The sequence below is a fragment of the Anthonomus grandis genome, chromosome 2 (assembly GCF_022605725.1).
Source record: "Anthonomus grandis grandis chromosome 2, icAntGran1.3, whole genome shotgun sequence".
In the NCBI taxonomy this organism is placed as follows: Eukaryota; Metazoa; Arthropoda; class Insecta; order Coleoptera; family Curculionidae; genus Anthonomus; species Anthonomus grandis.
Genome location: NC_065547.1, coordinates 21,081,042 through 21,098,530, shown reverse-complemented (window position 1 = coordinate 21,098,530; position 17,489 = coordinate 21,081,042). Strand labels below are relative to the sequence as shown.

Here is a 17,489-nt window from a genome sequence, read left to right as displayed (position 1 = left end):
AAGTCTTTTGGAAGTTATCGTTGTACGTAATGGCTTTTATAAAAGGGTAACTTATTATTTAGCCACATAAGGAGCTCTGTTTCAGTCTTATATTTAAAGAATAAAGTTTAGTTTATACTTAAGAGTTTTTAGTTTATTTTGTACAGGCTGTCCCAAATTTGAGGGTGACCATTGGAATCTCGGAAACCGTAAGAGTTACAGGGTCGGTTAAATGGAGGCAAAGTTGCGTAATTTGGAGTTTAATAAAATGACGTTTAAAGAATTGTTTCTAAAAAAAACCGAAATTTGTCAAAATCGTGTTTACCTTCTATTGAGTTTATTTAAAGAGATATCGGAAAATTAAAAACAGTTTTTCATTGTCACTTTTAATGGTCTATAGCAGGACCCAAAAAAAAATATCCGACGTTTCGTTTTTTTTTCGATCATCATCAACTTTATTTTTTCTTATGGGCGCCATATTTAAAAAGTATTTTTAATTGCCTTTAAAATGAGGTATCGCACTTGCATGTCCGATTACTCCTTCTAGTACTTCCCATAAGAACGCTATGAGTGCAAGAGAGAAAAATATATCAATGGGATATCCAAATAAATTGATTTTATATAAACTGAAGCTATAAAATACTCTATTAGTATAGTTTTGAAATAGTTTTTTTTAAACTAATTCAATGAAAATGTATCCTTTCCTAACTTAATATTTTGATTTTTTTAAATTTGTATAGTAGGCCATGACAACATGATATTAGCCGGTTAAACTTAATAAAATGAAAGGATACATTTTTATTGAATTGGTTAAAAAAAAAACTATATCCGGAATTTTAAAATTTTTTAAACGTCATTTTATTAAGCTCCAAATTGCGCAACTTTGCCTCCATTTAACCGATCCTGTAACTCTTACGGTTTCCGAGATTCCAATGGTCACCCTCGAATTTGGGACACCCTATAAAGTGTTTAGATTTTTCTAGTTTTATCAGAGTTTGTATTTTATTTTTATTGGAATAACGCCTTAATATTCAGTATGCAATACACTCATGTTGATATTGCAATTATATGTGTATTGTAAATAAATGTATGTAAATGTCTTATTATAAGTGCCTGTTTCACGAAAACTGTCTATCTCTACTGGCGTCATCAAGCGACACGATTTGGCATATGCTTATTGCGCTTTGATGGGCGTTTTTGGTTGAACAGGTATCGTTATTGTTTGCGACCATAAAAACAGAGAAAGGGTAGAATGGGCCAAGACCTGCGCCGATTGTCTAATGACCATGACCGCTATTTGTATGGTCTAGTGCGGGGACATCGCAATGAAACATCGATAGTGACATCGAAAGGTAACATCGATGCCTTAAAAACAACACAAAATTAATTGTCAAAAACAGCTTATCAGCTGTAACAGAACAAGACCATACAAATGGCATTGTATGGTCGCGGATGCGCCGTGGTCTATGCACATTCTACCCTTATCATATTTCTGTGTTTGTGACATGAGCTCCAAGAATCGCAAAAAACAGCAAAATCATAATAAATATTGGAAAATCCTAAAGGCACCTTAAATGTCAATGCCCCAACACTTTGACAAACCCAAAGAACCAAAAAGACTTCAGTCTACTAGTCAACTTTTTGGGACGCAAGTTGGCTGGGTTCAATAAATCTCAAGGTATAATAATAAATCGGCTGCTACGTCCTGGGGAGAATTTGGTAGTACCGGAAAAAGTATGCAGCCATCAATGTGTGATGGTTGTTGGATCAAGTCATACCATCGTGAAGCCGAATGAAAGACCTGCGCCGATTGTCTAATGACCATGACCGCTATTTGTATGGTCTAGTGCGGGGACATCGCAATGAAACATCGATAGTGACATCGAAAGGTAACATCGATGCCTTAAAAACAACACAAAATTAATTGTCAAAAACAGCTTATCAGCTGTAACAGAACAAGACCATACAAATGGCATTGTATGGTCGCGGATGCGCCGTGGTCTATGCACATTCTACCCTTATCATATTTCTGTGTTTGTGACATGAGCTCCAAGAATCGCAAAAAACAGCAAAATCATAATAAATATTGGAAAATCCTAAAGGCACCTTAAATGTCAATGCCCCAACACTTTGACAAACCCAAAGAACCAAAAAGACTTCAGTCTACTAGTCAACTTTGTGGGACGCAAGTTGGCTGGGTTCAATAAATCTCAAGGTATAATAATAAATCGGCTGCTACGTCCTGGTGAGAATTTGGTAGTACCGGAAAAAGTATGCAGCCATCAATGTGTGATGGTTGTTGGATCAAGTCATACCATCGTGAAGCCGAATGTCGTAGCTCACTGTAGGATTTCAGCACTATCAAATGTAATCCTGGAGTCAGTGGATTCCTGTACTGCAAGAAGCTAAAGTCACCATTGACTTAACAACATTCCAACAGCCAGTACTAGAAGCAGAAATTATGAATTATGTCATATTAGGATTACCTACAGCAAGATAAAGGAAATATCAAAATCATTCAGTTATCTAAGGATATTATCATACCAGCAAATTAAAAGGTGGTGGCTAATACCATAACTGGAGAAAAAGAGGAACAAACTCTTTTGATTCAGCTATTTACCCAGCTATCTACCCAGAAGAAATCTACTGTTAAAAAAATATTGATTTACCATAACGATGCTTTATCGAGAAAATCCTGCATTGAAACATGTCAACGTTGTCTTAAAAAGGAATAGAAATAACATCCAGAGATATTTACTTGTCATCGTATTGGCGTTAACAGTCTGAAGAGTAGGACGGCGCTAGTTTAATCGAGGACCAATGTAATATTAGGTCTTATTTATGTACTGAAATATCGAAAAATTTCAATGGCAGAATAAAAAGATATCTTAGTAGACTCAAGGTAAACCATTGGTTCTACAAAATGTATTGTTAAAAAGAGCCTGGGAGAGCGTAGATGGGAAAGACTTATCTGACAGTCCTTCCCTGAACACGGATTTCAGAAGTTCTTGAAGCTGAACTAAAATCAACCTTAAAAATAAGAATGAAAAATAATTTTTGTGGTTCAAAATTGGTTTTATCAAAATATAATTTTATACATTGGGTTGTGTTCCATAAGAATATTGGTCTTTATAAATTTTTGGTATATGTAAAATACATTCTGTAACGTTTCTTAAATGTAATTTTCTTTTATTTTGAAGTTCTAAGTAAACTATTTTATACGTTGTACTGTTATACTTTCAACTTATGATATTAAATTATAAATAAATAACTGGATCATTCACTTTCTTTATTCTCCCTCAAGATCTTCTCGAAGTTGTGTTAAACTATTTTATACGTTGTACTGTTATACTTTCAACTTATGATATTAAATTATAAATAAATAACTGGATCATTCACTTTCTTTATTCTCCCTCAAGATCTTCTCGAAGTTGTGAGTTTCGTTCTTTTTGTTATCAGTTTCATTTTTCTTGTTCTTCTCTGTATCTCTTATCGTATTTTTAATTTTTATGTTTAGTAAGTCCTCTTTTATGCTTTCATTCAAGATTTTTCTTTTTGGTATTTGGCTTCTCATCTTATGAAAAAGTCGTCCATCGTTCTCAAAAAGACTTAAATTAAATATCTAAAAAAACTAAAGTCAGTATTAAAAGTATCATAAAATACATATTTCACATAAAAAATAAAAAAGTAAAAACAAGAATTATCTTTCTACAACAGCCAGACTAGCCACTCTACAAACGGGACTGACAATTCAAGACGTACACTTTATTATTACACATAACAGATGATGATAAAATTTTAAACGGAAAAAGGTGTAAACAAAGTAAAAAAAAGTAAAAAATAGATGCAACTTTAAATTAAAATTTTAAAAAAATTAAAAATTTTCTGACTTAACGAGAGTCAGAACCAACGACCACAAGCTCAAACAAGAGGTCAATACCACTCGGCGAATCGAGTTCGATAAACCGTCAACAGTGTTAGTTGGTCATAAATAATAAAAGTTATTATTGTTTAATAATATAAATAAATATATTATAAATATTTCTCATCTTTTTTTTTTCAGGCAGTTTCTTATAGTCTTGTTCTTTATTTCGTTCTTATTTCTTATCCTTCTCCTTAAACTTATTATTAGCAGCTCCCTTAATTTCTCGTTCCCTTTCTTAGCCTGACTTCTGATTAAGGGCTAGTCGAATAAATTAGACTTAGATACACCGCTTTTGAAATCAGTTGTAACGTACTCAGGAACACACTTATGCCAGGAATACTTAGTAACCTGTGCTTAGTTATGAAAACACTCTCTTTATTGACGTCAGATAACCAAGCTCTGATCTGATAATGGTGTTAATAATTTATCTTTAACTATGTTTAAAGTAAACAACAGAACTAATTAAAATATTATACAACTTTGAAGACCAGACAAGGAATAACTTGGAAATGTTTTAATGGGAACATTTTAATGGTTTTAACTGATGGACACCAACCATCTTAGGAAAATACTTACAAGTAAAAAAGCAAGTAGATAAAATTTAAAATATTAGGATTTTCAACAAAATTGCCTAACAAAGTAGGCCCTGCAAATTAAAAAGTAGTTCAATAAATTTAAATACTGAAATTAATTGAAACTACGTTATTAAAATATTTATGATTTCAAAATTTATGAAGCGATATTTATATCGACTATTATCGATATTTGATTATGAAAATAAAAATTAAGTAATTGATTAGATTACATGAACGATCATTTTTAGTATAAAACGGTATGATTTTGTGATAGGAATTTTTTGTAGAATAATTGAAAATGTGGGTATTTATTTTAATTAGTTTATTGTGCAGTGGTAGTACATTGTCTGCTAAAATACAGGTAAACAAATATAGTTTATTATTTTAGATATATACTTAATTATTGTTAGCATTAATTATTACGTATATCCTTAATGAAAATATTATTAGATTGTGTGTTACTTCGTTACTTAGACGCTTAAAAAAGGTTGGATTCTTTTAATGTACAGTGAAACCTCTCTTGAGCGGACACTCATGGGACCTTCAAAAAGTGTCCGCTCAACGGAGGTGTCCGTCCAAGGGAAAAAGGCCACACAGAATCAAAATTAAACAGCCTGTTATTTTTTTAAACAAGTTTAATATTAATTATTTAATGACAATAAGTATATAATTAGGGTTACAAAATAATTATAATTTTGCAAAAAAAAAAAACTTAAAAAACAAACCAAAACAAAAACTTATGAAATAACAAACCGAAAATAAACTAAACTAGTACATACATACATACATATAGAGATTTTTGTAAGAAATAATATCTAAATATTTTGGAACATATGTACAAATTAAGATCATTGTTTATGTTTAAAATATTCTAATAAAGACGTTTGTCGATTTTTTTTGTTGAGCAAAGTATCTTGGAAATGAAGATCAAGCTTAGATAGTAAATCTAGAGCAGATAGATCACCCCTAGCCTGAGTGAAGCGTTTTAACTGTTGCGTCATATTAAAAGCCTGTTGATAGGTAGGCAATTCCTCTTCTTCCTCAACGTGTTCCTCTTCTGACTCATCGGATAATACCACTACTTCCTTTTTTGCTGAAAATTCGTTAATATCATTATTGTTTATCATTCCAAAATTATCCTTAATTCTCAACATTTGAGCTAAAAGTGACAATGGAATGTCATCTTCATTTTCCCAGATTTGCCAGACTTAATAAAGCAATTTTGAACCGTTTTCTTTGTCACTTGGTCCCATGCAATGTTTATAAAGTAAATTGCATCTAGGAGGTGTATTTTTCAGGCTAATTCTTCGGCTGATTCAGCAGTATTTATGGCTAATAAAAGTTTTTAAAAATGATTGTCCTATAAAATGTTTTAAAACTCTTAATAATGCCCTGCTCTAAAGGCTGTACAATAGAAGTGCAGTTTGGAGGCAAAAAAATCAATTTAATATTTTTCAATCTTATATCCTTTGGGTGACAACATGCATTATCGAGTAATAATAAAATTTCTCGTTTTTCACGCATCATTTTTTTATCAAATTGATTTAACCATTCGGCCATTAGTTCACTGGTCATCCAAGCTTTTTTATTCTACTAACTGCCAATTCTTTCACATTAATATTTTTAAATGCTCTTGGTTTTGCCGTTTTTCTGATCACTAGAGGTTTTTCTTTTTGTCCCTCCATATTTACACAAAAAAGTATAGTCAGTCTCTCTTTTAAAAATTTACCTCCAATACATCTTTCTCGCTTCAAATGTAGATCCTGTATTGAATACTGGATAGTAAATCCTGTTTGGCACTGCTCGGAAAAATAGCCCAGTCTCATCATCATTATAGATATTTTTAGGAGCATAGTTCTTAATTATAGATGGTACTTTCTCCCAAAATGTCGTGATATCGGCAGAGTTCACACTTGCGGCCTCCCCACTGATAGTTCTAAAAGCAATGTTGTGCCGGGTATGAAACTTTTGCAGCCAACCTTCTGATGCACTGCAAGTTCTATACCCCAAACCATCAGCGCTTTCTTTGGCTTTTGTTTTACCAATTGTACTTAAAAAGATAATAGGCACATGTAAAATATACAGTAATATGTGTAATAATTGAAGTATGTTACCTGATAATGGAATATTTTTGCTTCGAGCTCTAATGAGCCACTCATAGCACTGTCTGTCAATATTTCTGCCCTCTTCTCTTAGGAAGCTTCTTTTTTCATTCACATTTATATTTGAGTGGAACTTACTTAATAAAACATCCTTATTTTTAATAATCTCAGCTGCCTGTGTTATTCCTATTCCAAACCGTTTTGCTAAGTCGCGTAAGCTTAGTTTGTCTTTATTAAAAATCTCAATTACGTCAACTTTTTCTTTAAGAGTTAGCACTTTACGTTTCGACGACATATCGGTTGTTACACTAATAACGCTAGAAAATACGACGATAAACTAAAGTCAAATACAATAACAAAACAGTCAAAACACAAAAACATCCCGACAAACCGGCGCCATGCGAGGAATACCGTCGTATCGGGGAAAACCCAGGCTCTGGCGCCAATGCAACCCCCGATTGCGTATTTAAATTTTTTCTGTGTCCGCTCAAGAGAAAGTTTAGCGGTTCTTCGGACCACTTTTAGGTGTCCGCGTCCGCCCGAGAGAGTGTCCGTTAAAGCTTATGGGCATTTAGTGTATTTTCAATGGGACCAAAAAAAATGTCCGCTCAAGGGAGTTGTCCGTCTATTGGAGGTGTCCGTATTGGGAGGTTTCACTGTATTAAAATTCCAGTATATACGGATGGAGACGGAACAAGTTAGCACACGTTATGTCACGGTCGCTTCTACAACTGTAAGATATATAAGAACATTTGATTTAGTACAAACCATACAATTTGTAATATAAGAAAACAATATAAATAGTAATAGAAAGTAAAAAAAAAGTAAATAAATAGTCAAGAAAGTAATTGAAAAAATATATTTACAAAGTCAATAGCACAGATAAATTCTATTTTACACCCTTTACCTATATATACATCAGGTTAAAATGCCACAACTATTTGGTCCAAGATCCCAAAAATCTTCCCCTTTCAATAATTTGTAACCCCAAATCCACAGATCTAATACTTTCAGACCATCTTCTAATATATTAAATCTATTTTAAGATCTTGGAGATAATTTCCAAAGACCTGCTTTTGGATCAAGAGTTTTTTCCAGGATAAATCAAGTCAATATTTTTAGGCTTTTCCAAAAACTAACCTTTGCCTGCTCCAGATTCAATGAGTCATCATGAAAACCAATTTCATCTCCGAAGCTTTTTACAATACAGACATTTTAATTAATAACCAATATTCTGAAAATTATTATTCAAAGTATTGTTATGAACGCAATGTATTGAAATCCATATGGCTACCCTATTTATTATCAGGAGACTTATTATGAGCTTTATCATCAAGACAAATATCAAGTTACCGAACACAAACTGTCATAATGAATCTCCAGCTGATTGTGAGGATCAGTTACATCAAAATCTCAGAGATAATTAATAATATTTTTAAAAGCATTTTGAACGCTACCGAATTATCTTATATAATTCTTCACATAGATTCACAGTGCCACTATGCCGGCATTAACAATATTTAATAAATTAAAAATAAAGATTTTAAATTCGAGTTGTTTAAATTTCATAATATTTTTGATGATCTATTAGAACTAGATAATTTAAAATACTTGAAACGCTTATATATTAATAAAGGGATTTACTTAAACTATTCGCAAAAATTAAACTAAAATTTTGAGAAAAGCAAACTGAAGATGGAACAAATCATTAGAATTAAAACAGTTATCGAAAATTAAGAAAATTTTATTCCGCACCAAAAATTCTAGAATTATGAAATTCGTGAATGTTTGATTATAACAATAAATGGTAAGGCGGGAGCCGAAATTTTAAATAACAAACTCTGAAGGGCTTTGAGATGAAATTTTTTTCATAACTATCTAAACATTTTAATAATTTTTATGATAAAAATGTTGCAAAATCGAAATTAGGCTATTCCAACATTATTGATCATCTGAAACGTAAAAAAAAACAATTATTTTGAATATTCGTACATATAAAATCTAATATTTTTAACAGCGAAGGCCAACCCCGAACTACAAGAATTAATCATTCTATAAAAAGTTTTGATGAGGTTTCGATATGTACAAAATCGTATTGATACCCATTTATTCCTAAAAACGAGTAATTTACTTAATTATGATTATTACAAATTAAGTCTAGTTGATTCTACTACTTTTTAGAGTGAAGCAAAATGATCATTGCAGATTATAAGCATTTTTTAAGTTTCACCTTTTTATGACTGGAAAGTATAATTTTTATGGACAAAAAAGGTTTTTACTCTTCATCGCCCTGAGGATGGTCTCAACGTTGGCAGAATTAAAATCTAAAACTTCAGTTTTATTTGACCCCAGATCCAACTCGCTTAACAAGAAGCCAAATAAATAAAATGTTGAACCAAAATTTTATTAGACAATCTAATAGCCCATCTTATTTGGGTTGTCTCTAAGAAGATCTGGGCAGTGGTTAATTAGCGAGTAGTAGTGAATTATAAAAAACTAAATGAGGAGACAATAAATGATAAGTTTCCATTACCAAATATCAAAGACTTATTAGCATCAGGGCTCTCATCAAATAGAAATAAATGAAAGAAAAATCCCCAAGCCGCTTTTTAACAATGAGAATGGGCATTTCGAATAACTCACTATGCCATTTGGTCTCAAACATGCACCTGCGACGTTTCAGAAAGCCATAGACTCTATTCTTAGGGGCATCCAAAATGATACCTCGTTATATACCTCGCCTATTTACAAAATATTATTGTTTTCTCCACATCAACATTAAGAGATTCAAACTTTAAGGCTCAACGACGAGAATTGTCTTATCTTCAATATGTTAAGAGGTTAAGCCGATTCCCAAAAAATTATGGCAATTAAAAAATATCGAGTTTCACAAACAACGACGAAAATTAAGAGATTCCTTGGTTTATTGAGATACTAATCGCAAAATTTCTCACTAAATATTTAAACAAAAGTGCGAAACTCATAAATGGCCATGAATTCTTAAAAAGTTTTAAAACCTGCAAAAATATCTTTAGTATACCAATTTTATAATACCCAGATTTGACCAAACCTTTTAGTTTAACAACCGACGCTAGCAATGTTGCCTTAAGAACTGTCTTATGAAATTAAGGGCCTCCAGGAAAGGATTTTCCAGTTACTTATGCCTCTAGGATTTTGAATGACTAAGGAGTACAAAATTATTCCACAATAAAAATGTAGTGCTTCTGATTAGTATGATAGTATGGCGTACTAAATACTTAAGACCATATCTATTTGGGCAAAAATTCAACATTATTACAGGGCCATAAACCAACCCAGTAGTTGTTATCACTAAAAGATCAGGTTAAAAAATTCTTCGATAGAGAATTAAACTTAAAGAGTACGATAATAGTATTATATATAAAAGAGGAAAAGCTTATACATATGCAAATGCTTTATTTCGAATTAAATTGCATGTTAAAAAGAATTTTTTCCCCTTAAAGAATATTTAGATGATTTTAATAAACAATTTCTTCCCAGTTTCGATTCCCAGTTTTCGACGTATATATCAATTATGGTACAATTCAAATTTTTATATAAAAATCATTCACAGAATCGCAACTTTTTGAAAAGACAAAAATAATCTTAGTTTTACGTGTTGACGTAGAGCTAGACAATGTATTGTTAACATCGATGAGGACCGTACAAACATTTCAACTAGTTTTCATAAAAATATACAAGAAAAATGTTAAATGCCATTGCGAAAAACGTACAGATTCGATTAAATTTTGGTGTAGGTGTGAAGTTATTCAAATCCTAAGACCTTCATGTATTTTTAGTCTTACTTTTAGTCTTATTATAATTAAACTTAATTTATTAAACTTACAAAGATTTCCATGTCTGGAGCGTGGCTATGCATACAAGTAATGGACTATCTTGGGAAAGGATTAGTTTAAGTGACAATTATGTCATTTTACCAATAAAGTTAGAAAATGCTGACTTTCGTAATTTTTAATATAATTTATTTAATTTTTATAACATTAACCTGATAATTTCAGAGATAAATAAATTGCATAAGATATTAATAAATACTTCTGCTTATGATTTCTTCTTATTTAAATATCCGCAGCCACTTTCAGATTATTCTGTCTACTCTGACTCTTAAAAATCTTAAAATTAATACATAATAGAGTTAAAAATAAAATTAAAGAACTCGTTACTCATCCTAATAAGCTTAAATTGGGTTTAATCAATATTGTAATCTCAGCATTTAAAGTTATAATCAGTAATCTAGGTACAGCTGATAGCGAACGTTGTGATCATCTTATTCAAAAATTGCAACAGAATAGGAATAAATTATCCCAATATATAAATCAGAACTCTAGCGATCAGAGTTATCAATAGTTTAATGATACTAGTAAACAAATAAGTAAATATCAACTTTTGCCTGTCTCACCAAAAATCTACTACGCCTAAAAAGACGCGAAATTCGGCTAGTGACAGGTCTTTTAACCGGTCACTGGCACTTAAGAAGCCATCTCCATACCATCGGTATTGCGGACAATCCGGAATGCCGGTGGTGCTGTGAGGAGGATGAAACCAATGACCATGTAGTCGGGGAGTGCCCAGCACTCACGCGCGCCAGGTTCAAATACTTGGGTAACACTTTCAGTGCACCGCGTGACTTTAAGTCCTTCAGACCAGAGAGCCTTATCGGTTTCTCTAAGGGCTCTGGCAACCCCCGGTGGGGCATGACGGGTCCATCAGGAGACCTATATTCACAACTGCCTCGGCAGCCCACTGTTTCAACAATTTCAAGTAAATATCAAAATCCGTTGGAATTTAAAATAAATCATCTAATTAATGTTTTAAAAGATTTAAATGAGTCTATGAATTTATTAATTCTACATTACAAAACTAAAAAAACTCAATAACTCTTACCAAAATTAAAATAATGCATTATAAAAACAAGTAAGTGATCTTTTGACTTTTTGATCTTTAAATTAAAGAAGATCAAAAATAAATCAAACAAGTTCCATTGAACTGCCTCTGTTGTTATAATCAAACAGTGCCAAAGTATAATCAAATGTGACAAAGCAATTATACAAGATCTCCAGAAATCTAGCACTTCCGAATATTATTGGAATGTAATCAAGTTGAAGTTTTCCTTTATCAACAGTTAATAACCAGATAACCACTTACTAGTTATCTGCCCTTCCAAAGGAGGAAGTTTTTTTTTAATGCGTAGCTGAAGAAAAGTTAAGTTTTTGGAATCATATATACATAGTTAATATGAATTATAACAGCTGTTCACTAAAACTTAATGAATTTTTCATTATCAACGATGACAAGTCTTCCAATAGTAGTCTTGTAGTGAAATGCCGTTAAACTAGATGAACTTTAGGAGGTGAAAAGTAGTTGGAGTGCTTTCCAGTAACTAGTGCCCCCTCAACATAGACGATGCCTATTAATGTAGTATTAGTATAAATGCGGAATCCAAAAAAGAAGACAGGACACTATCGCAGACCATCAGATAATGCAGCTTTTCTGGCGGTAGAACAGTCACAAGGGATGAAGTTGTCTCATAGTCGCTTACTATTGTTTTTGTCAAGTACGCATTTATTGTTCTTTTATATACTGCCGTGTACATTAGTTAGATAGTTAACGTAGACCTAGTTACAAGCATAAAACATTAAAATGTTAGAAACAGTCTAATTTTTTTTAAATAATAAGAATTATGCCACTGGTTTTATAAATGTTCGTCAGAGCCAATAAATCAAACACCGGACTCTTACATCAACACGTATAATGCTTAGAATGTTACAAAAGACACCGGATTATAATAAGTTGCAAACAATACTTATTTTAATTTAATTTTAATTAATTAATACTACGTCTAAAGTCTTTACGAAAACCCAACCGAATCGCCACGTAATCTACCAAAACATCTGTCGTTCAAGTGTGTCCGGTCCCCCTCCCATGCCCTGCATTTCTTCTCTCCGATTCCAAAAATGCCGATGGGGTACTTTTGAGAAAACCCCGCGGCGGCGATTGATTTTGTGTGTTTTTATTTAGATGTACTCTAGCAAAACATATAATTTTAATTTTAATAAATTCAGGTTTTTTAAAAAGAGTTATGTTTTAGTCTATCCATGAAGTGGTGCAATAAGAGTTAATTACACCACTTCATGGCGGTTCTGGCCAACTCAAGTCTAAGTGCAGATATCAATATATAAAACTTGCAATAACAAATCTAATTGTATCTGAGTAAAACAATCTAAGCTGTATTGCTTGCGGTATTCACTACAGAAAATATATTTTCCCTCATCGGTTAGTGAAAGTGAGAAATCATTGTTATTCTTTTTTTACCTCAAGGCTTTGTCCATGATGTGATTTTTATGTTAATGCATGGGTATTTTAGCACCTAAGAAAGAAATGCGCCATTCGTGAGATTGAAGTCTATATTTTAACTTTTTCCTCAAATGGTGTAGTCCTGAGTTCCATCAGGAAAACGGTTATTGTCTTGCTGGCTTCTAGGTTACTAGTTACTATGGTAATTCAAACTAAATTCTGTGACCAGATTTTGGTACGTGTATACGGAAGCCTTTTCTTAATTTCAACACATGAAAGCTTCGAGACCTTATCATACTCGTCACACATCACAACATTGCGTTCCTTCCATTTTTTTCCTTAAAAAGTTTTTTGGATGCATCCTTTACATATAAAAAGTCCACAATATATACTTTTGTGACCTATAAAATCTAATTTAGGAAAAAGAGCCTCGCAAATTTTATATGTATGTCCTTTGCCTCTTTCAGTGAATAACACTATAAGTTGGAAAACGATCTAATTCTTTTTGACCGTATTTAACAATATATTTTGTCCGTGGAAAGAATAGGTATTGCCGTTAGGTAAAAATTGCAAAATAAAAATAGTAAATAAAGTAAAAACCAAAAATATAACATCTTTCATAATCAATAAAAATAATATTTTGGCTACTTACTTTAAGTTTACACTATTACACCGGTACGGGGGCAGTTTCATTTTTACTGAAATCTATTTAATGTTCTTTAAAGCCTACAAAATATAGACATTACTAAGTTTCTTATAAGCCCAGTGGGATTTTAAAACACATCTCTCTCATACTCAGCAAGATTCTATAAAGACAGATCATCAGATAAACAATGATATGCCTAATGGCGTGCATCAAGAGGCCGAAAGGTCTAACATTCATTTTCTCAATCACTTGCTCACTACTGATTTTTCGAAAGAAATCGTACAGCACAAGGCTCACATAATAACTCTATAGTTCTGCCCATTATCGCTGTAAACATTAAACAGTCAATACTTGATGTTTTAATATTTTATGAGGTTATTTCCTTTCAAAACTCCTATTCTATCTAACTAGTAGTTCCCCACTGATTAAATCACACTTAAGTTATTTTGCCCTCGGTTATAATTGCACTTTAAATCAACATCGATCAATTTTCTCCTTTTACAAGAAATATAAATAAATAAATTAACTTTATAATATAGTACAAATTGCAAAAGCTACTATATCCAAAAAGGAAAAAAAATTTATAACATCATACCTAGAACGTCTGTCTTTATATGCCGAAGTTTTGTTAATTATAATAATAGTTTCAAAGCTATAAGTTATTAATAAAAAATAATAAACGCATTAAAATTTTAAGAAATAAAATTTAAAGAATTTAAAGATAGCAACTGGAATCAACTGATACCTCATTTTAAAGGTCTTTTTTTAAAGGATGTGGTTTATAATGACAAAGTTTTAACTTGCTGTTTTCAAATTTTGTCACAGCTTCTTAAAATCATTTCGAGCTAGGGTAATAAATGATACTCAAAAGACCTTTCAAATAAACTATTACTTCAAAATTTTTAAAAGGTGCCGTCTGCAAAAAGAATAAAAAACTGACCTTTTTTTTAAATTATTAAATGATAAAAGTTTCAAATATTTTTAAATCCTGATTTTATTTTATGAATTTCAAAATATTCTATTTGATTGTTTAGTTGCTGAAAATTCAAGCCCATATATTTAATTTTTCGAGATATTATGATTTCGATATGTATTTTTCTAAAGAAGGGGTTAACACCCAACGGGGTAAATTAGGGTTGACATCCGACCAATATCTGCAATTATGTCTGTTCACAATACCATTAGCAACAAAGCTGTCTTCATCAGAAAAAACAAATATTAAAAATAGGCTTGACGTCAGTAACACAGAATTAAATAATAAGCATTTTAATTGAAATAATGTATTAATATTTTCTTATGTTGAAAGTAGCTTTTTAAAGATTTCGACATGCCGTCATATTAAAGGGGATGATAGTAGTATGTCACTTGAAACTTGGGTATTATTATTAGGATAAAATTATATTTAAAATGAGGTATCACTCGACCCCTATTCCCTCAACCATTATCAGTCCGCATCCGGATGTTTAAGGATTTCTACGTGATGTGTAATTAACTCGTATCGTAGTATAAAAACAACTGACAAAACAGCTTTATTACTAACCAAAATTCTTTATTTTATTCTCGACACGTGTTTCACTTTTTTTTTCAGTGAAACTAATAAAAATAAATGTGTGGGCTAGCGTATTGGGAAATCACATTGTAGAGCCTCTCTTTTTTAGACCAAAATTTGACAGGGAACCTTTACTTAAACATGTTGGAAAATTCAGTAGAACCACTGATCCTTGAGATTATTGAAGACAATCCTGAGGAATTTGAGTTGGAACAGTTTCAGGTGAATTTTAAGTTTCAGGTTTTCGGTGGATTGGTCGTCGAGTGACCGAGTTACCAGCCAGGTTATCCGATCTTACACCTCAGGACCTTTGTTTATGGGGCAACTTGAAATAAAAAGTCTACGTCAAAGAATAATTTAGTTTATATTTTTTTTAGGTCAAAGAATAATTAATGCATGTCGTGCATTGTCGCATGACCTAATATTCTAGGAACATTAAGCATTTAGTGAGAGCTTTCAAACGATGTATCTCTTTTATTTAATTGAGCATTTAACAGGCATGATCCCTCCTTTCTATTTAATTTTATTTTTGAAAATGGCGTCCCGCCGCATTTTGAAGTTTCACAAAATGAGCTAGGATCAAAAAGTAGTATTTAGGTTGCTAATGATGTGTGCAAATTTCAAAGTTTTTATATAAACGCCTTCAGAAGATAAGGGGAGGGGGGGAGGACAATTAAGAGCCGCACTGTATAAGTGGGTTGGGAGCTTTCTCTGGTCAAATAAAATCTACTTATGGAACAAAGAATTGTCAATTAATTCAAGTAGTGTGATATATAAAATATGATAATGCGATTAATAACATAATACAAGAAATACTAACATGTAACATAAAATATACATGTGTATATAATATGCTAATTTTCAGTGGAATGTTCGGAGATTATATTTTAAAATTCCGTTTTTAGTTTTTTTCTTTCTTTTTCCGTAACATACATAATAATAATAATAATAATAATAATATGTCTTTATTAAAAAAAAGCAATATTAATCTTACAATATTACTTAATACTACATTGCCAAGAAGGCGAAGATTAGCTTAAAGCTACTCTTTAACTCTTAACCTTCCTAACATTCACAGTTTAAATGGAGAAAACGAGAAAAAAAAAACAAAAAAAGAAACAAGTATATATAAAGTATTTATCTTCTAGAACACTAGACTATATTTTGGATTGATTTAAAAACAAAAGTTTATAATATTTCCTATACACATTTAACGAAGTATTAAATATTGGTTTATAAGTATTAAAGAACTTAACGGCATTATAAGTAAAAGATCGCTCGAATAGAGCCGTGGAATGGTGCGGCATGGTCAAGATATTGTATCTAATATTTCGAGTGTGAACATGGTTTCTTGGTATTAACTTTTCAAAAAGATATTCAGGTCTTTGACTAACATATAATCGATAAAGAAAAGTAGAAGTGAAGAATTTGAATAGGTAAGGTAGCGTTAACCACCTCAACTGAAGTATAGAGTCTGATACATGATCAAACTTTCCGAGGTTAAAAATAAATCTACAGCAAGTATTCTGCACGCGTTGCAGGCGGTAACGATTTATTTAGTCTAAGCAAGGATAATAAACTATAAGGCAGTAATTTAGAATAGATAAAACAAGAGCCACTACAAGTTTTTTCCTAGTTTTAAAATTTAAAATGTGTTTATTGGTATAAAGCATACGCATGCGTAAATAACACCTCTGCAAAAGAGTATTAACATGTTCCTTAAACCTTAAAGAATTGTCTATTGTAAGTCCCAGAACCTTCACAGTATCAGAGAACAAAATAGTTTCGTTATCCAATTGAATGTGAACAGTTTCCATTATATTTTTATGTGATCCTCGGTTTGAAAACAAAACCATTTTTGTTTTATTAGGATTAATGACAAGGTTATGCTCTTTTGAAAAAAGATTTATTACGTTCAGATCAGCGTTAATAGTATCAGCCACGTTATCAAAATTAGCAGAGTCAAAATAATGTATGTATTGAGTATCATCAGCATACTGATGTATTTCAGAATCTTCAACTAGACCGGGTAAATCTGAAGTATATATAAGAAATAATAATGGGCCTAGGATCGACCCTTGTGGGACACCAGAAATAATGTTTTTCGAAGCAGAATATTCATTATTCACCCTCACTTTCTGGGTTCTACGCCATAAGTAAGTTTTAAAAAAGGACAAAACGACCTCACTACAGCCATAATATTTCAGTTTCGCTACAAGCAAATCATGATCGATGACATCAAATGCTTTCGAGAAATCAAGGGCTATCATAATGGCTGAAATCTTTTTGTCAAGAGCTCGCATGATATTATCGGTGACGTTTAGAAGTGAACTAGCTGTACTATGATGTTTCCTAAAACCAGATTGATGGGAAGGGAGGATAT

The 17,489-nt window shown here is 31.8% G+C and overlaps 1 protein-coding gene across 1 annotated transcript in view; it reads left to right on the top strand.

The window, feature by feature from the left end:
* Positions 1-4,710: 4,710 nt before the first annotated feature.
* Positions 4,711-17,489, top strand: part of LOC126749122 (brachyurin-like) — a 63,558-nt gene continuing 50,779 nt past the window's right edge. Inside the window, exon 1 of the mRNA XM_050458774.1 lies at positions 4,711-4,840. Within this exon, the coding sequence (XP_050314731.1) occupies positions 4,778-4,840 (63 nt within the window). The 5' untranslated portion in view covers positions 4,711-4,777. The remainder of the gene's footprint in view (positions 4,841-17,489) is intronic.